The sequence below is a fragment of the Myxocyprinus asiaticus genome, chromosome 28, assembly GCF_019703515.2.
Source record: "Myxocyprinus asiaticus isolate MX2 ecotype Aquarium Trade chromosome 28, UBuf_Myxa_2, whole genome shotgun sequence".
Lineage (NCBI taxonomy): Eukaryota > Metazoa > Chordata > Actinopteri > Cypriniformes > Catostomidae > Myxocyprinus > Myxocyprinus asiaticus.
This window is the reverse complement of record NC_059371.1, coordinates 38674293-38694663: the sequence shown is the minus strand read 5'-3', so window position 1 is coordinate 38694663 and position 20371 is coordinate 38674293. Positions and strand designations below refer to the sequence as shown.

The following is a 20371-nucleotide window of genomic DNA, read 5'->3' as shown; positions in this document are numbered from 1 at the left end:
TCAGTTTGGCCGGGTGGCCAGCTCTAGGAAGAGTCCTGGTGGTTCCAAACTTCTTCCATTTACGGATGATGGAGGCCACTGTGCTCATTGGGACTTTCAATGCTGCAGAACTTTTTCTGTACCCTTCCCCAGATTTGTGCCTCGATACAATCCTGTCTCGGAGGTCTACAGACAATTCCTTGGACTTCATGGCTTGGTTTGTGCTCTGACATGCACTGTTAACTGTGAGACCTTATATAGACAGGTGTGTGCCTTTCCAAATCATGTCCAGTCAACTGAATTTACCACAGGTGGACTCCAATCAAGTTGTAGAAACGTCTCAAGGATGATCAGTGGAAACAGGATGCACCTGAGCTCAATTTTGAGTGTCATGGCAAAGGCTGTGAATACTTATGTACATGTGATTTTTCTTCATTTTTTATTTTTAATAAATTTGCAAAGATTTCAAACAAACTTCTTTCACATTGTCATTATGGGGTATTGTTTGTAGAATTTTGAGGAAAATATTGAATTTAATCCATTTTGGAATAAGGCTGTAACATAACAAAATGTGGAAAAAGTGAAGCGCTGTAAATACTTTCCGGATGCACTGTTCAATCTAAATCAAATCAACAAACACATTTCAGTTCAACAAGAGAGAGGAATTCAATTGCAACACATCTATGCTGGATATTACTAAATAAAATCAAGAAAACAGGCCTTTGGTGATCATAATCAGTGTTGAGTTTAAAGAGAAAGGACATGAATTTTGCAACCTTCAATCACAGGTTGGAGTCAGCAGGTGAATGCATCACTCCATGACGTCTTTGGCAATCTGGATCTTTCACGTCAGGACCTTCCCTGTCCTCCTCAGAAGTGGACGCTGGTCGAGGGACGTCTGAGGATATGATGTCACAATGCTAGTCTCAGGACCGCCCACAGAACATTTGCACTTGCAAACCATTCAAACTGCACAAAAATGCCAAGAATCTGGCAGAATCTCAAGTTCCAATCTGACTGGTGGGCTTTCTGTCACTTTCGAGAACGCACAGTTTATAGTCCGTAGGGAAAAAAGTTTAGTTTACAAGTGACCAGGCTGCCACAATGAACATTTGTTGCTACTCACAGAATTTATCACATTAGTAAAACTTATTAAGGCACATATTAGCAAGTAAACAAGTTACCCTTAAACGCAACTGTATATTCCGCTTTGTGGTTAGAATTTATGTCCATCCAAAAGTAGTAAGTACTGGCAATGTCACAGAGATGACCCTGTAAAAAAGTCAACACACACTAATGTTTGTTTCTACTAATTTTTATACTAAGTTTCTACATTCTAAATAGGGATCTCCCAATACCATTTTTTTTAGAACGAGTACAAGTACCGATACTTCCTTTTCGATACTTGTTGATACCAATACCTGTTTTTTGTTTGTTTTCTGAACCATATCAACAGTTTATTTCAATTTATTTAAATCTATCAAAAGTTTATATAATGAAAATTGTGTCTAAATAAATTAATTCATTAAAACTTGAATTTAACAATTTATTTTCAACATAATATTGAATTATTTTTATAAAATGAAGTGCTTTTACACAACCTCCAAAAAACAAATAAAGTGCTGCATAACAGAAAATCACAGAAGTGAGATATTACTTAAATAACATTAAATAATTGTACATTTCTTATTATTAGTAGTAGTAGCAGTATTACAGAGAATATTGCATAACTATACAGTAGTGATATATTTCTGTCGTACTTTTTCCCTATTTAAATTAAGCTTTTATTTTGGCTGAGCTTTTATTTTGAAGTGTTTGTTTTGTTATGATGGTAGCTTCTCACTTCCAGAAAAGCAGGTCACTACGTCACTCAGGCCGTGTCTCGTTTGGAAGGCTGCATGATAGGTAGGACGTGTCCTTTGAAGGCTGCAGTATACCGAGTGTCCTCCTTTAAACAAATCTCGTTTAAATGAGACGGCCTTCGTAGGACAAACGGAAACGTAACGTAACATGGTTACTATGACAGCACACCACTCTTTAACAAGTGCGAGCACTTCGAGTGACACGGTAACAAAGTACCTTTAGAAGGGAATGTTTGAGGTACATTTTAGGAGAGTTATAATGTTGTAAAGAGAAAAGAAAATAGATTTTACAGGTGTACTTTTAGTCTAATAATTTATTTTAATTATATATTAATATAATAATACATATTATATACTCTGCACCCATCTACTGAGGTACTTCAACTTGGGAATTAACATTCCTTGCATTTGAACTTCATATTTACGGGCAAATTGGCGTCTTTTTTTTTAGACATTTCCGTTGAAGCAAAGAACTGTGGGTTATGAGTGCCCACGAAGGACACACCTCATGCATCCTCCGAATTCCCGTGAAAGAAGGTCACATTCGAAGGCTTCATTCGAAGTGTCCTACTTGCTTTTCTGAAACGAGACAGCCTCGTTGACGAATGCGGCCGAGAAATGCGACCTCCGGAGGACGCATCCTTCCAAACGAGACACAGCCTCAGTGTGATTATTATACCACAAAAGGCTCCTATTTAATTAAATAAATATGTACTTCGTATGTACCTTGTGCTACAAAGTGAAATAGCACTATGCTCACTGTCATCTGCTACAAACAGAGTGTGCGATTCTTATGATGGTGTTTTCAGTGTAAGCCAAGGAGGTGTAAAAGGTATGAGCAGCTGACGTCCACACAGCCGGTGCTCCATAAATTCACAAGCACTCACATTTGAAGCGTGCAGCACATGCACACTATATTTATCTCATTAAATGGTAGCCTTTGTGGTTTAAGGATTATAATAATGCTTACGCAATGACAAACGTACATCAAATGGTTCTGGATTTTGCTATTGGAACATTTTTACGAGCCCAAGAACAAGTATTTCAGTCTCGGTAGTGGTATTGTGACATCCCTAATTCTAAATGTAAGAAATTTTCTAAATTCTAAATTCTACTGATTTCTTTGGTTTTGTTGTTACAACCTTAAACAAAAAACTGCGGCCATTATATGAATAAGCAACTGCTTTTTTGTATGCCAGTCTGTTATTTTGCTCTTGTTGGTTCTAAATCTAAATCTAAACTTCACGTAAATAAAAATCAGTCATTTAACATGGTCCTGTCTGAGTGGGCAGTTCTTGGCCAGAATAGTCAAAAGTCTGGCTCTGCAAGACTATCATGATGCTAAAATGAATAACAGGTCAACTCGTCTTGTAAATCAGCCACAAACCTACGGCGGGAACCTCCTTGCCTAATAGTGGTGTGCACTTTTATCTGCACTTTTGATAAAACCATATTACTTGACATTTATTTCTTATTTTACTGTGCATTTACGGATTGTATTGCTATGCAGTGGCTAAGATGTTCTGGATGGTTGTTAGGCAGTTGCTATGGCATTTGCAAAGGTTTTTTTGGGTGGTAGCTTGGTGATTGCAAGGGTGTATTAGGTGTTTGTTTGCTATGCCTAACGACACGGCCGCTTCGAGTCCAGGCAACATGCTTGGCTCGTACAGCTAAAAACGATGTCCAAATACGCAGAGTGCAGGAGGGCATCCAGGCACTTCAGGACAGCCAGTTTGACTTCCTCTGAGGTTGCGGCAGGCTTTCCCGGGTCTTTCGGGAAACAAAGACAAAGGCACAGCTCGGAGAAAAGATCTCGCAGTGACTTTCAACTCTGAACGCAAGTGTTCTCCAAGACGTAAGCCATGGCTTCCATGACTGCCTGGATGAGAGCCTCGCGCTTGGAGCCTGGACTTTTGAGAACAAATCTGAGAGGAAAGAGGACATAGCCCTGGAGCTGTTGGAGAGTTCCATCACTCACGCTGTGGAGGTGGACGCTCAGAGTTTCTACATTAGCGGCTGTAGGTTCTTTGGTCAAGAGGACACAGGATGGACGGAGACATGCAAATGCAATCTTGGGATCATCTATCTGATTTTCAGCTATTCTCCTTGCAGGGAGTTATGAGATCTGTGAAGGAGATTATAACACTTGTAAGTTACTATGATATAGAGAGAGAGAGAGAGACAGAGAGAGAGAGAGAAAGAGAGAAAGAGAGAGATAGAGAGAGAGGGAGAGAGAGAGAGAGAGAGAAAGAGAGAGATAGAGAGAGAGGGAGGGAGAGAGAGAGAGAGAGGGAGGGAGAGAGAGAGAGAGAGAGATAGAGAGAAAGAGAGAGATAGAGAGAGAGAAATAGGCTAATATGAAACACAATTATGAGAATTTATGACAAAGAGAGCAGTGATTTGGATATTTTTATAGTTATTCAGTGGAAATTTTGGCTTTCTGCAATATTTTGCAACTTCCACAACCACATTTTTAAAGAAACATCCATAATAATAGCCAACAATATAATATAATAAATCATCATAAAATAATTTTTAGGATTACCTTCACCAAGTAAACAAAGTATTAAATTATCAGCAGTTTGCCATTTTCTTGAAGTGACATTAAGCAAATCCAACTTTTTCATATAGGTTTGCGTTTTATAATTTGCTTTTCATTTATATTGCTATTATTTTTAATAGCATTTTATGAACCTTATAATAACAAAAATGGCCCAGACAATTACCAAGTAGTTTATCAGATTAAAACATCACTTTTGTTCTAATATGTAAATTGTGCATTATTTTCAAACCTTAAATTGATAAAGTACTTTTGTGTATTTTGATGTGGTAAAAATCTTAATTATTATACAAGAATTAGAAAAATAGTGTGAACTAGTATCTATCTATCAATCTATCGACAGTTGAAGTCAGAAGTTTACATACACCTTAGCCAAATAGATTTACACATTGTTTTTCACAATTCCTGACATTTAATCGTAGAAAACATTCCCTGTCTTAGGTCAGTTAGGATCACTACTTTATTTTAAGAATGTGAAATGTCAGAATAATAGTAGAGAGAATTATTTATTTCAGCTTTTATTTCTTTCATCACATTCCCAGTGGGTCAGAAGTTTACATACACTTTGTTAATATTTGGTAGCATTGCCTTTAAATTGTTTAACTTGGGTCAAACATTTTGGGTAGCCTTCCACAAGCTTCTCACAATAAGTTGCTGGAATTTTGGCCCATTCCTCTAGACAAAACTGGTGTAACTGAGTCATGTTTGTAGGCCTCCTTGCTCACACATGCCTTTTCAGTTCTGCCCACAAATTTTCTATTGGATTGAGGTCAGGGCTTTGTGATGGCCACTCCAATACCTTGACTCTGTTGTCCTTAAGCCATTTTGCCACAACTTTGGAGGTATGCTTGGGGTCATTGTCCATTTGGAAGACCCATTTGCGACCGAGCTTTAACTTCATGGCTGATGTCTTGAGATGTTGCTTCAATATATCCACATAATTTTCCTTCCTCATGATGCCATCTATTTTGTGAAGTGCACCAGTCCCTCTTGCAGCAAAGCACCCCCACAACATGATCCTGCCACCCCCATGCTTCACGGTTGGGATGGTGTTCTTCGGCTTGCAAGCCTCACCCTTTTTCCTCCAAACGTAACGATGGTCATTATGGCCAAACAGTTATATTTTTGTTTCATCAGACCAGAGAACATTTCTCCAAAATGTAAGATCTTTGTCCCCATGTGCACTTGCAAACTGTAGTCTGGCTTTTTTATGGCAGTTTTGGAGCAGTGGCTTCTTCCTTGCTGAGCAGCCTTTCAGGTTACATTGATACAGGACTAATTTTACTGTGGATATAGATACTTGTCTACCTGTTTCCTCCAGCATCTTCACAAGGTCCTTTGCTGTTGTTCTGGGATTGATTTGAACTTTTCTCACCAAACTACGTTCATCTCTAGGAGACAGAATGCATCTTCTTCCTGAGCGATATGATGGCTGCGTGGTCCCATGGTGTTTATACTTGCGTACTATTGTTTGTACAGATGAACGTGGTACCTTCAGGCGTTTGGAAATTGCTCCTAAGGATGAAACAGACTTGTGGGGGTCCACAATTTTTTTCTGAGGTCTTGGCTGATTTCTTTTGATTTTCCCATGATGTCAAGCAAAGAGGCACTGAGTATGAAGGTAGGCCTTAAATACATCCACAGGTACACCTCCAATTCAGTACACCTCCTACCAGAAGCTAATTGTCTAAAGGCTTGGCATCATTTTCTGGAATTGTCCAAGCTGCTTAAAGCCACAGTTAACTTAGTGTATGTAGACTTCTGACCCACTGGAATTGTGATATAGTCCATTAAAAGTGAAACAATCTGTCTGTAAACAATTGTGTCATGCACAAAGTAGATGTCATAAATGGCCAAAACTATAGTTTGCTAATATGAAATCTGTGGAGTGGTTAAAAATGAGTTTTAATGACTTCAACCTAATTGTATGTAAACTTCTGACTTCAACTGTCTATCTATCTATGCACATAATTTCGCCATTTCAACTTTATTTCCTGATTTCATTTCATTAAAACAGTAAAAGGCCAGACAAGACACACTCCTCTTTGCTGGTCACTAAGCAAAAAAAAATAAATAAATAAAAACTGGGCTTATAAAACACATTACACCAAAAAATCACCACACAAAAGAGCAGACACCTCTTCAGAACTATGATTATAAAGTTAAATAAAAATTACAGTGTTGTATGAGATGAAGCCATCCAGCATGTTCCTTCCGCGCGTCTCTATGACGTCATTGCGCGACGCCCGTTTGTTTATCAGCCGCGAGAGAAACTTGCAGCGAAATCTCACTGTGTTTAAATTAAACATTCTGCAGAAGTTTCGAGGAATTAACCCACACATTCGCGTCATATTAATCGATTCTGATTTATTTCGTCCCCGTCTACCCCTCTGATCAGCGGTTATACCATATTGCATTGGTTTCCGCGTGTTTTGTGCCATTTTGGAGTTGAATCCAGATTACACGTCTAAAACTGCTGACAGGTAAGAGCTTTATATAGCATTTTCTCCTAGCTGTTTATTTAGTTAGTATATTGTAGTTATTGTTAGTATTATTTGATTAATGAGTTGCTTGTAGTAGAGTTGCAGGAGCAAACTAATCAGATGTTCAACGAATCAATAATTAATATTTACAGGATCTATACACTGAGTGCAGAGTATATTATAATCATATATAATGTTAATGTACAATCAAACTGTATAGTTATATAGTAGTTGGATGTGACTATAGTACATATTAAACTACACTCAAAAAATATTTTAGCCTATTTTTAAGATTTTCAATTTCATAATTCATAACAAAAGTACATCAAATCGAATTGTGTGGTTTGTATTTTATTTTTAACAACATTAACCCTTGTGCGACCTTCGGGACATTTTTGTGTTTTTCATTTTCATTTCTTTGATCATTTTGTGTTAATGCCAACAGCATACATTTTGCCAAAGGTGTGTATTTTTGGGGGGGAATTTTGATATTTCAACCTCAGTTCCTATAATACATCTATAATACACTGTGTACACACAATAGTTACACTCAGGACCTTCAGGACGAAAATGTCCCGATTGAAACCCATTAAAACTGCAATATTTGATCCCAGTGCCATTGAAGCATAAAATCATGAATTCTACGATATTATGCTATCATTCGGGAGCCCTAGCTTCAAAATGTAAACTTTTTCCACCAGATGGCGCCATTTTCTCATGTTTAAGCCTATGGAGCAAATACATGCTTTTTACCTGTTCTCTGTTTGCTGTATTATAGAGCACTGCAGGCCAACTGAATAAATGATGCAGCTAAAATTGTGTGGGTGTGCTGGTATGGATGTCAGAGTGTGTTTTGTATTTGTATTTGTATTTGTATATCAAGAAATGTGTGTGTGTGTAAAAAAAACAACAGTGGCGTTATATAAACAAACTGGCATTTAAAGGGATAAAATCCCAAAAATGAATGAATGTTTGGGAGTTATGATCAGGACTGATGTTGGTTAAGAAATTAACTCATTGAAAGTGGAAAATAATTTAAATATATAATATTATTATGGCAGTTTTTTTGACGCAGACATTTTTGTTCTCGAAGGACCTCTGAGTAACTTTTTTAAATTGACGCACTAAATTTACTCAATTCAAATTGATGCACTTTTATTATAAAATTGAAAAGCGTAATTTTTGTATATTCATTTAGTGTGTTTATATAACTTTATTTATTTAGTCATTCTACCTAAATATACTTTATGTTGTGCTATATGTATATGGGTAGCTGAAAAATAACTTTGACATTGCCAAATTCAACATCCAAAATGTTTTAAAATGTATATTAGTGTGTAAGAAGTGCTGACTGCTGTGACTGATTTCTCCTATTAATTTTCTTCAAGTTTTTATTCACCCTTTTGACCTCCCATAGTTCATTTTAAATAGCCGTGTGGTGTGATAAATATATTTTTATAAGAATAAATATTCCATGTAGTCTCAAATAATATGAGGTCATAAAAACCTTCTATATAATAACTATCCAAGAGCAGTTGTAAATGAGGTATAGGATGTCACACTACCTTTTTTCATATCAACTGCACGTACACTTTGTATTCTAGGCCATACTTTGTAACTAACTCCATAATTTGCTCTTGAAGCTTCTTGAGATAAACATGCCGTACTCAGTGTTTAAAGGTTCTGCCTTCTTTTTAACCATTTTTTTTTTTTTAGGGAGTTTTTGGAGAGAGCGCGTCCATCATGTCGTCTTTCTCTGAGTCTGCTCTGGAGAAGAAACTGTCTGAGCTGAGTAACTCGCAGCAGAGCGTTCAGACTCTCTCACTGTGGATCATACACCACCGCAAACATTCAGCGCTCATAGTGCGAGTGTGGCACAGAGAACTAAAGAAGGGTGAGAGAGAGACATACTCTTATGCTGCTGTCACTCATGAGTTCACAGCTGCAGCTTTCAGGGAACACACAGATCTGTTGGATCAGTTGAGGATTGTGAGATCTGTTTGATTAGCACCAGATAGTCATATTTTGCTTTTCCAAACTTAATTAATAGCTAATGAGTCCCTTACAGAAAAGTACTGTGGTAGTACCATGGCACTTTGATAAATACCATGATAATGTAAGGTACTTTAAATAATACCAGGGCATTACCAACATGGTAGTGTCCAAAAAGTCTTTTCTATGTTGTATTTCATAGTAATACAAAGGGTTAGGTTGTTATCGAACATGCACCTTTTGGCTGAAGTCGCCTTTTTTGAAGCTAATGTGCACAATTTAAGCTTAATCACTTAAAAAAAAAAAGTTTGAATACAACAAACAAACTGACTGAAAATATATCCCTCGAACACCTGCTATGACTTTCACCTCTCGTGAGCTTGCATCACAGTGTATTAAAAGGGATTGTTCATGCAAGTAAAGACGCTGACTACCACCCCTGGAGTCACGAGTTTCAATCCAGGGTGTGCTGAGTGACTCCAGTCAGGCTTCCTAAGTAACCAAATTGGCCTGGTTGCTAGGGGGGGTAAAGTCACATGGGTTAACCTCCTCGTGGTCGCAATAATGTGGTTCTCGCTCTCGGTGGGGTGTGTGGTGAGTTGTGCGTGGATGCCGCGGAGAATAGCGTGAAGCCTCAGTGGTAACACGCTCAACAAGCCACGTGATAAGATGCGTGGGTTGATAGTCTCAGACGCGGAGGCAACTGAGATTCGTCCTCCGCCACCCAGATTGAGGCGAGTCACTACGCCACCACGAGGACTTAGAGCGCATTGGGAATTGGGCATGCCAAATTGGGGGGGAAAGGGGAGAAAAAAAAGAAAAGGGATTGTTCACCCAAAAATGAAAATGTTTTCATTTATTCACCTCCATGTCATTCCAAACCCATATGAATTTCTTTCTTTGGTGGAACACAAAAAAGGAGATGTTCCGCAGAATATCAGAGTTTCTGTACTTTCTGTACAAGGTAAGTGGATGGTGATTTATACTGCCAATTAGGGCTGGGTGATATGACAGTATAAATGGCGACGATATAAAGTGTCAAACGATAGAGATTTTTCTATATCGAGTATATCGCGAATCGTAGATATCCATATGCGTGGCGTGTGTGTATCTATCAGTTGGCAGGACTGAGAGAATTGAAGAAACATGGACAGGGTTTTTCTTGCAATGAACATTTAGGCAAATACAATGACATTCATCTTGCGTTTGGCACTTCATTAGCGCTAAATATGTATATGTGTTTCACTTGAGTGTCTCGCGCTCTATCTCTGGAGCACGCGAGTGCGTGCGAATCCAGCGGGCTTCCCAATAATTTTTCTCTAGAGACTGGAGAGCGCAAAGCGGCAATCCGGCTTCTCTCGATATGGTGGCGCAGACCAATTTGAATTGTACCATGACTTGACCTTAAAATGCTATGGATGAAGTCAAACATCTAGACAGCCTGGCATTCTAACCATCACTGATGAGAAAAAAGCTACAACACTGTCATGTACCAAATTAAAGTGTTTTTAATGTACACATCATCACCCTCATTAAAATTCTGTTCAATGATGTTTCATATTAGGGAACACAATGGCCATGTTTGCCTTCTGATATTTATATTTTGTCTATAGAGATGACTTAATTAGTTACTTAATTAACAGCCTAATGAAGTGTTATATATTTTTTCCTTCGTTGCATTGCTTTGAGAAGATGTTGAGATTCTTGAGGAAACTTTATAATAATAATAATAATAATAATAATAATAAAATTGGTCAACAGCATGTCAAGACTGAAATGTGACAATTATATAAGAGGAAGTGGTTTTCATTTATAAAGTATTTAATCTACTGACTGAAATATCCAAAAATAAGCATTGCAATATGGTTATATAATATATAAACCAATTTTTATTGATTTTCCCAAAAAACAAAAGTACTATATTGTGATATACACTGGTGGCCAAAGGTTTGGAATAATGTACAGACTTTGCGCTTATGGAAAGAAATTGGTACATTTATTCACCAAAGTGGCATTCAACTGATCACAATGTATAGTCAGGACATTAATAATGTGAAAAATTACTTAAAATTGTTCAAAGAGTTCTCATCAAAAAATCCTCCATGTGCAGCAATGACAGCTTTGCAGATCCTTGTTATTCTAGCTGTCAGTTTGTCCAGATACTCATGTGACATTTCACCCCACACTTCCTGTAGCACTTGCCATAGATGTGGCTGTCTTGTTGGGCACTTCTCATGCACCTTACAGTCTAACTGATCCCACAAAATCTCAATGGGGTTAAGATCCATAACACTCTTTTCCAATTATCTGTTGTCCAATGTCTGTGTTTCTTTGCCCACTCTAACCTTTTCTTTATGTTTTTCTATTTCAAAAGTGGCTTTTTCTTTGCAATTCTTCCCATAAAGCCTGGAGCCCTGAGTCTTCTCTTTACTGTTGTACATGAAACTGGTGTTGAGCGGGTAGAATTCAATGAAGCTGTCAGCTGAGGAAAAGCTGTTTCTTTTTTGCCATTTTTGACCTAATATTGACCTTAAGACATGCCAGTCTATTGCATACTGTGGCAACTCAAAAACAAACACAAAGACAATGTTAAGCTTCATTTAACGAACCAAATAGCTTTCAACTGTGTTTGATATAATGGCAAGTGATTTTCTAGTACCATATTAGCAATTTAGCATGATTACTGAAGGATAAGGTGTTGGAGTGATGGCTGCTGGAAATGGGGCCTGTCTAGATTTTATAAAAAATGACTTTTTTCAAATATTGATGGTGCTGTTTCCAAACTTCTGGCCACCAGTGTATGTCGTTATCGTGATTTTCAGTTTTTCAAGATTTTGGTCATACACTATATTGCCAAAAGTATTCGCTCATCTGCCTTTAGACGCATATGAACTTAAGTGACATCCCATTCTTAATCCATAGGGTTTAATATGACGTCGGCCCACCCTTTGCAGCTATAACAGCTTCAACTCTTCTGGGAAGGCTTTCCACAAGGTTTAGGGGTGTGTTTATGGGAATTTTTGACCATTCTTCCAGGAGCGCATTTGTGAGGTCAGACACTGATGTTGGACGAGAAGGCCTGGCTCGCAGTCTTCGCTCTAATTCATCCCAAAGGTGCTCTATCGGGTTGAGGTCAGGACTCTGTGCAGGCTAGTCAAGTTCTTCCACACCAAACTCGCTCATCCATGTCTTTATGGACCTTGCTTTGTGCACTGGTGCGCAGTCATGTTGGAACAGGAAGGGGCCATCCCCAAACTGTTCCCACAAAGTTGGGAGCATGGAATTGTCCAAAATCTCTTAGTATGCTGAAGCATTCAGAGTTCCTTTCACTGGAACTAAGGGGCCAAGCCCAGCTCCTGAAAAACAACCCCACACCATAATCCCCCCTCCACCAAACTTCACAGTTGGCACAATGCAGTCAGACAAGTACCGTTCTCCTGGCAACCGCCAAACCCAGACTCGTCCATCAGATTGCCAGATGGAGAAGCGTGATTCGTCACTCCAGAGAACGCGTCTCCACTGCTCTAGAGTCCAGTGGCGGTGTGCTTTACACCACTGCATCCGACGCTTTGCATTGCACTTGGTGATGTATGGCTTGGATGCAGCTGCTCGGCCATGGAAACCCATTCCATGAAGCTCTCTACGCACTGTTATTGAGCTAATCTGAAGGCCACATGAACTTTGGAGGTCTGTAGCGATTGACTCTGCAGAAAGTTGGCGACCTCTGCGCACTATGCGCCTCAGCATCCGCTGACCATTTTACGTGGCCTACCACTTTGTGGCTGAGTTGCTGTCATTCCCAATCGCTTCCACTTTGTTATATTACCACTGACAGTTGACTGTGGAATATTTAGTAGCGAGGAAGTTTCACGACTGGACTTGTTGCACAGGTGACATCCTATCACAGTACCACGCTGGAATTCACTGAGCTCCTGAGAGCGGCCCATTCTTTCACAAATGTTTGTAGAAGCAGTCTGCATGCCTAGGTGCTTCATTTTATACACCTGTGGCCATGGAAGTGATTGGAACACCTGAATTCAATTATTTGGATGGGTGAGCGAATACTTTTGCCAATATAGTGTATCACCCACCCCTATTGCCAAGCTCCAACATGGATAAAAAGAAGTACCATAAAAGTTCTCCAAATGTGTTATATTAAATCTTCTGAAGTTATGTAATTGCTTTGTGTGAGGAACATACCAACATTTTAATTGTTGTCCACTGATACATAAGACACTTGAGTCACATGACACACGAGAACCAATGGTGCTCGCAGTCAATGACAGTTTGTTAGTGAATAGCGCCTTAAATTTCAGTCTGTTCCTCGCACAAAGCTATTGTATGACTTCAAAAGACTTGGAATATAGTGCACGAGTCGGATGGAATACTTCTATTGTGCTTTCGTTTTTCGTCGTAACTTTACTGCAAAAATCACTGTCCACTTTTGTTGTATGGAAATGAGCAGCATGAACATTCTGCTAAACCTCTCTTTGTTTGCCTCTTTTGTGTTTCACAGACAGAATTTACATTTTGTGGTGACTTTATTATAAATGAATAAAATTTCTCATTCATTGTGTGTTTTGTTTTTCAGCTAAAAGCAGCAGGAAGTTGACATTCCTGTATCTGGCAAATGATGTCATTCAGAATAGTAAGAAAAAGGGTCCCGAGTTCACGAAAGACTTTGAAAGCGTCTTGGTTGATGCCTGTTCGCATGTCGCAAGGTGAAATCCCCTTCAACGTTTCATGTTTTTAAAAAAACAATTTAATTGTCCTGTGTTACCTATATTCTCTTTGTGTGTCAGAGATGGGGATGACGGTTGTAAGAAGCACATGGAGAGATTGTTGAATATCTGGCAAGAGCGTAGTCTCTATCGCTCAGACTTCATCCAGCAGCTCAAACTGGCCATCGAGGACTCCGACAGCCCCAAACACAAGTCTGCAGGTCAGCACCAGAGACCACATATAACGTCAGCTGCCACTGGTATTTATTTTGTTATAGTCTACATGTTTAATTGGGTTCCTGAGAGACTTGGTCTGTAATTATGAATGTCAATAGCCTTGAATTTTCACTTGGCAGATGACAGGAAAAACCTGAAGAGAAGCTATCAGAAGGTGCAGGAGGAAGAGGAGGAGGAAGATGATGATTACAGAGGTCACTACTCCCCTCGTGAGACCGATGCAGCAGCTCCTCAACTGGTACGAATGCTTTTAAAGGTTCAGCCATAGATATTTACTCAGAGAAAAGTGATTCTCAGCTGTTTTTAGCTTAAGTGTGTCCATCAAGCTTACAGGTATAGTTCACTTAAAAATTTAAATTTTGTAATCATTTACTCGCCCGTATATTGTTCCAAACCTGTATGACTTTCTATATTCTGTGAAAACACAAAAGGAGATATTAGGCTTAATGTTAGTCTCGGTCAGAGACTAAAATTCAAAAAAGATGCAATGAACATTTTCATGACTTCACAGACAGAGGATCTGGTGAAAGCGCTGCAGGATCTGGAGAACGCGGCGTCAGGTGATGCTGCAGTGAGACAGAAGATTGCCTCTCTTCCGCAGGAGGTGCAGGACGTTTCTCTTCTAGAAAAGATCACAGGTGAGTCCTGGCAGGAGACTTGAGTCTGAGGTTTCACAGGAAAAACATTCTTGATCCAAAGCGCTTTTACGAATGGTTTGATCAGATGGTTATTTTCTTTTAAAGCAAAAACGTTGCTTTAGCTAAAGGAATGATTGACAGGTGAGTAGGCGGTCCTTCACTGTTGTCCCAGATGCATTAGTGAAATCGAGGTGCATTTGAAATGCATGTTAATACCGGGAGTATTTTATTCAGATTCACTTGATCTCGATTGAGTACATTTCTGTTATAACGACCCAACTTTCTCTGCTAATGCTGTTAATTATACAGGGGACGTTCTGACTAGGTTATGAAAATATACATTTTTGCAAACTTTATAAAAATTTGCATCAATAAATCATGTGTCTTAAAATTGCATATTATATATTGTCACGTTTATTGTTTACATGCATAATTTGTACTATTTACACTGATATGTAGAACACATGCTAAAACGGTACTGTCTCTTTAAGAATAGTGCCATTTCAGTGTTCTGGTTGAGCGCATATTAAAGAGAGTGGAGCTGCATGTCTTCTTTAGTGCATCCGTGCTATGTGGGAATAGAATTGCATGTTTCTATTTTTGTCGTTTTTGATCAACAACTGAGTGTAAAGAACAGAAAGGGTATTAAGAGACATTAGTCAGTGATAAATAAACGTTTAATTCTAATCATGCACAGCATGGAAGAGGTAAAGCCATTCGAGCCCTCTCTCGTTAATATGCGCTCATTTACAGACGGTCCTTACAGAAATGGCGGTTTTCTTAAAGAGACAGTACAGATTTTTAGCATGTGTTCTACAAATCAGTGTAAATACCTGTAAATAGTCTAAGTTATGATTTTAAACTAAATATAATATATGCATTATAATTATTGCTGGAATACATGGATTTCTACATTTAAAAAAAGCTAAAATGTGACCAAGATGATAAAACGCAAATAAAATATAATTTGTAAAAATGAAGCTTTTTGTAATGTACTTAGTTAGAAGGTCCGCTGTATAATTAAAAGCATTATCCGGGAGAGAATTTCATTCATATATGTAAGCAAAATGGTCATTATAGCTGAAATTGGAGGTTGGCCGATAGTGGATTTTGCTGATACCGATAACTAAGGTGGTGAATAAAGACAGATAACCGATTAATTGTCCGATAGTTTTTTAAAATGTATTTATAGAATGATAAATAAAAAAAAAACGTAGTTTTTTATTACTATTATAAGCACAGACATTGAGGCTACAAGATTCATAACAATCTTAATAAAGATGAATAAAATCCCCAAACTGTTAATTATGCAACCAGTATCCTAATAATAACCAGCAAAATAAAGCTTTTCTGCATAATGCTGAATTTTAAACTGTAAACAATCCCAAAATTGGTAAGTATTTATTTAGCAAATTAAGCTTTTTATAGCCTATATATTCATCAGATAAAGAGTTGTGTATATGTATATATACTGTATGTACACATAATATTTATATGTATATACAAAGTATGCAATTTCAAGATATTTTACTGATGGAATTTGGCATATTTAAGCTGAAATGGGAAAATGATGAAAAACAAATAATCAAATAAAATGTATATTTTCGTTATGTACCAAGTTAGAGCGTCCCCTCCATGTATAAATTAACCGCATTATTTGAGAGAGAATTTCGGTAGCACTTTATTTGACAGTACTGTTCTACTTTTGCATACTATATAATTACAATAACTACAGTAAATACTAGGTACTAACCCTAAGCCTAACACCAACTCTAACCTTAACTCATATTAAGTGCATGTAGTTACCTAAAATTACTCAGTACTTTCATGGGTAAGTACTTTGTAAGTATACTGAAAGTACACGTACTGTAAAATAAGTGCAACCAGAATTTCTTTGTATGTAAGCAAAATGGACATTGTCAGTGAAATATACCCAAATGATTTTGAATCAGCAAATCAGTGTCATTACCAAGCCCTATAACTCATTTGATTATGGATGGAGAGTCACTAGATAGTTTCATCAGAAAACCCAAAGGTTCAATGTTCAAATTGAACCTGTTGTTTTCGGTTCATAAGGGTAGTTTGATGCAGCTTGTGACCTGTCTAACAGTACGTGCATCTCTATGTCCTGCTTTCTGCAGATAAAGAGGCCGCAGATAAACTTTCGAAGACAGTGGACGAGGCGTGTCTGCTGCTGGCGGAGTATAACGGACGTCTAGCGGCTGAATTAGAGGACCGAAGGCAGCTGGCCCGCATGCTCACAGAATACATTCAAAGCCAGAGAGAGGCGCTCAACGAGAGGGAGAAGAAACTGGAGGTACAAGAGTCATCAGTGCTTCTAAAGGATAGTTCACAGAAAAAAAAAGTTCTGTCGCCATTTACTCACCCTCATGTCATTCCAAATCCCTATGACTTTCTTTTTTGTTTAGTTTTTTGGCAGAATGTCTGAGCTGCTCTTTTCTATACAATGAAAGTGGATGGTGACGTTGGCTGTCAAGCACCAAAAACGACAACAAAGCATAATGAAAGTAGTCCATACAACTCTAGCACTTTATTCCAAGTCTTCTGAAGCAATGCAATAGCGTTGTGTGTCAAATAGACCGAAATTTAAGTCGTTATTTACGAAGTCGTCAGCTTTCAAATTGCATTTGTGCTTCAACCTCAATTTTGGTCTGTTCCTCACACAAAGGTATCATATGGCTTCAGAAGACTTGGAATATAGCGCACAGGTCATATGAAATTCTTTAATGTGTTTAAGGTGCTTTTTGTTCATTTTGGACCTTGAAAGCTCCTGGTCACTGTATGCTTTGATTTGATGGAATACAGCAGCTCAGACATTCTTCAAAACTCATTTTATGTTCCATAGAAAAAGTCTTGTGATGATGACAGAATTTTCATCTTTTTGGTGAACACTATTACTAAATGCCTTGAAACACATTATCTAGCAGCCATATCACCCTGTAACTCAAGACCGGTTGCCCACTGAAGCTAAGCAGGGCTGAGCCTGGTCAGTACCTGGATGGGAGACCTCTTGGGGAAAACTAAGGTTGCTGCTGGAAGAGGTATTAGGGAGTCCAGCAGGGGGTGCTCACCCTGCAGTCTGTGTGGGTCCTAATGCCCCAGTATAGTGATGGGGACACTATACTGTAAAAAGGCACCAACCTTTGGATGAGACGTTAAACTGAGGTCCTGACTCTCTGTGGTCATTAAACATCCCAGGGCACTTCTCGTAATGAGTAGGGGTGTAACCGTGGCATCCTGGCCAAATTCCCCCCATTGGCTATTCTCAATCATGGCCTCCTAATAATCCCCCTCCATTAACTGTCTCTATAACTCTCCTCTCCACCAATAGCTGGTGTGTGGTGAGCGTACTGGTGCACTATCAGGTGTATGCTGCACACTGGTGGTGGTTGAGGAGAGTCCCCTGCTCACTGTGTAAAGCGCTTTGAGTGTAGTGTCAGAAAAGCGCTACATAAATGTAACGTTCATTCATTCACATTGACTGATCGATTCATCCATTATCTGTTGTCGTTGCAGGAATACAAGATGAAACTTGCTCGCGTCACACAAGTGCGGAAGGAACTCAAGTCGCACATCCAAAGTCTTCCAGATCTTTCTCTCCTACCAAATGTTACTGGTGGTCTCGCCCCACTGCCGTCTGCTGGAGATCTCTTTTCTACTGACTGAGTGTCTCGGCCCTTAAATCTGACCCCTCCACCTGTAAACCTGCCCCTCTAAAGACTCAAAGTTCCTCTTAGATCAGAACGACTCCAAAAACCATGAAAGGAGCCCGAGATAAACCAACTGGACGACGATTCTAGCACACCAGCTCAGCTCTCGCCCGCATTTGTGCATTTTCTTTTGGTTTTATTGCAGCCAATGAAATTTTTGCTGCAAGAACGAAATGTCAATGCGATCAAACTCATCGGTCGATAATTAAATCTGATTCAAAGTTTGGCAGTTTTGCTTTGAGTGACTTTACTGTGAAAAAGCAACACCCTTTGTTTTGTGTTACATCAGTCGAATTTTAGTTTTTCTGCTTTAAAAGACAGGTTTTGCATATTATGTGGTTTTGGAAGAGACGGAAAATGGGATTAAAATTTTTAAATGACTCCGCTTCAGACTGAGTTCATGATATCAAGAGAATTGAGACTTGTACAAAACATGTTCACCACCATCAGATACTATTCAAAGTGTTATATTTTCATTTCAAATATGTTCTCTGGGTTTTATTGCTAATATAACAGATGTTAAAAAAAATCCAACTTTCTTATGTGGCTACAACATAGAACCATGACTACACAGTAAGAAATATTTAGCATTTTGATGTGAGTGAATGCTTGAGATTAAAATTGAATGGATTGTCGTATTATCAGAGGGATGGTGTAGAGCATCCATTTAATTTATAAATATTTGTGGCCCAAACTCTGTGGTTGAATCAGTTCAAATTACCATTTCTAATATACCCCTCATACACTTGATCACAACAGAGACAAAACTTAAAAAACGGTTCCATTTTTGTAGTATAAAATTGTCTATATTCATGGTGCTTTATGGTTACTATCATGTTAAATAGTTCAGAGAAAGCACATCATACTCTTAACCAGAAATTAGACCATTTATACAGTAAAAGTGATATATAAACTGCATAATTCAGTCCAGAGACAATGGAGAATGTATTGTCATTTTGTCTACGAGTGCTTCATGACTGGATCACACATCAGAACATGGATCTCTTTGCTTCTTTAGCATAATAAAGAATAAAATCATTCGCTTGGTAATAATTAATTTGCGGATTGTTTATTGAATGAACAGGCGTCGGTGAGGTCAGACAAGAGTTGTAGGTCTGGTCAAGTACAGAATATGGACGGACAACATGCCACTGTAAATAAATGTACACAAATGAAAACAAAATGGCCCCAAAACCCTTGTGCGCCCTTCAGGACATTTTTGTCTTTTTAATTTTTTTTAAAATTTTTTTTTTTTTTATCATTTTGGCTGTGTTAATGCCAATGGCATAAATGTTGCCAAAGGTGTGAATATTTGGGGGGGGAATTTGATATTTCAACCTCAGTTCCTAAATTATATCTCGGGACCTTCAGGACAAAAATGTCCCCATTGAAACCCATTAAAACTGCAATATTTGATCCCAGTGTCATTAAAGCATAAAATCATGAATTCTATGATATTATGCTTTCATTCTGGAGCCCTGGCTTCAAAATGTACATTTTTCATATGTTCCACCAGATGGCGCCATTTTCTCATGTTTAGCCTATGGAGCAAATACATGCTTTTTCCCTATTTTGCTGCATTATAGAGCACTGCAGGCCAATTGAATAAATGATGCAGCTAAAATTGTGTGGGTGTGTTGGTATGGATGTCAGAGTGTGTTTTGTGTATGTGTGTGTGTAAAAAACAACAACAGTGGCATTATGTAAACAAACTGGCAATGACTAATTGGTAGTTTAGTTCAATTTAAATGACTATTTGGTAGTTCAGGACTGAAGTTAAAAAAAATAACTAACTGAAAATGGAAAATAATATTAATATATAATATTATGGCAGTTTTTTTTTTTTACACTGACATTTTTGTCCTCTGAGGACCTCTGAGTAACTTTTATTGATGCACAAGAGTTAAAACACATATTCAATATTAAATATTAATTAAAATACAATATATACAAAATAGTAATACACTTGAAACTTAAATCACCATCTGGCTGTGACTGCACAGCAATAGCTAGCACATCTGCCATTCAGTCTATCGTCGATATATGAAATAAAATGGATAAAAGGCGTAAAAAGAGGTGAATTAGAACAACAACTGAACAGACAGCTAACATTGAAGTAAGGATGGGCGGATGGATACTGAAGTATCGATACTTCCGATACTGATGTG

General features: G+C 38.2%; 1 protein-coding gene and 1 long non-coding RNA gene across 3 annotated transcripts; one reads left to right on the top strand and one right to left on the bottom strand.

Annotated features, from left to right (window-relative positions):
• Positions 1-523: 523 nt before the first annotated feature.
• Positions 524-6633, bottom strand: LOC127418859 (uncharacterized). The gene is made up of 3 exons (XR_007893552.1): positions 6579-6633; positions 756-3966; positions 524-598 (listed from the first exon to the last, which is right to left on the bottom strand). It is a non-coding gene; the product is annotated as an uncharacterized LOC127418859 (long non-coding RNA).
• Positions 6634-6647: 14 nt separating this feature from the next.
• On the top strand, positions 6648-18583 carry LOC127418808 (regulation of nuclear pre-mRNA domain-containing protein 1B-like). 2 transcript variants are annotated; one of them, XM_051659647.1, is made up of 8 exons: positions 6648-6884; positions 8601-8778; positions 13468-13597; positions 13679-13818; positions 13954-14072; positions 14346-14472; positions 16614-16789; positions 18010-18583. In XM_051659647.1, the coding sequence occupies exons 2-8, from the start codon at positions 8628-8630 to the stop codon at positions 18157-18159; spliced, it is 993 nt and encodes a 330-aa protein (XP_051515607.1). In that variant the 5' UTR covers positions 6648-6884; positions 8601-8627; the 3' UTR covers positions 18160-18583. The 2 variants fall into 2 exon arrangements, with proteins under 2 accessions (XP_051515607.1, XP_051515606.1); XM_051659646.1 differs by having other exon boundaries at positions 13679-13857.
• Positions 18584-20371: the final 1788 nt, after the last annotated feature.

What these genes read in the sequence shown, in the direction of transcription:
- LOC127418808 (XM_051659646.1), top strand. Translation starts at nt 8,628, where the DNA reads ATGTCGTCTTTCTCTGAGTCTGCTCTGGAGAAGAAACTGTCTGAGCTG. An exon ending in TATAACGTCAGCTGCCACTG is followed by an intron (nt 13,858 to 13,953) that starts GTATTTATTTTG and finishes TTCACTTGGCAG; the next exon opens with ATGACAGGAAAAACCTGAAG. An exon ending in TCTTCTAGAAAAGATCACAG is followed by an intron (nt 14,473 to 16,613) that starts GTGAGTCCTGGC and finishes TGCTTTCTGCAG; the next exon opens with ATAAAGAGGCCGCAGATAAA.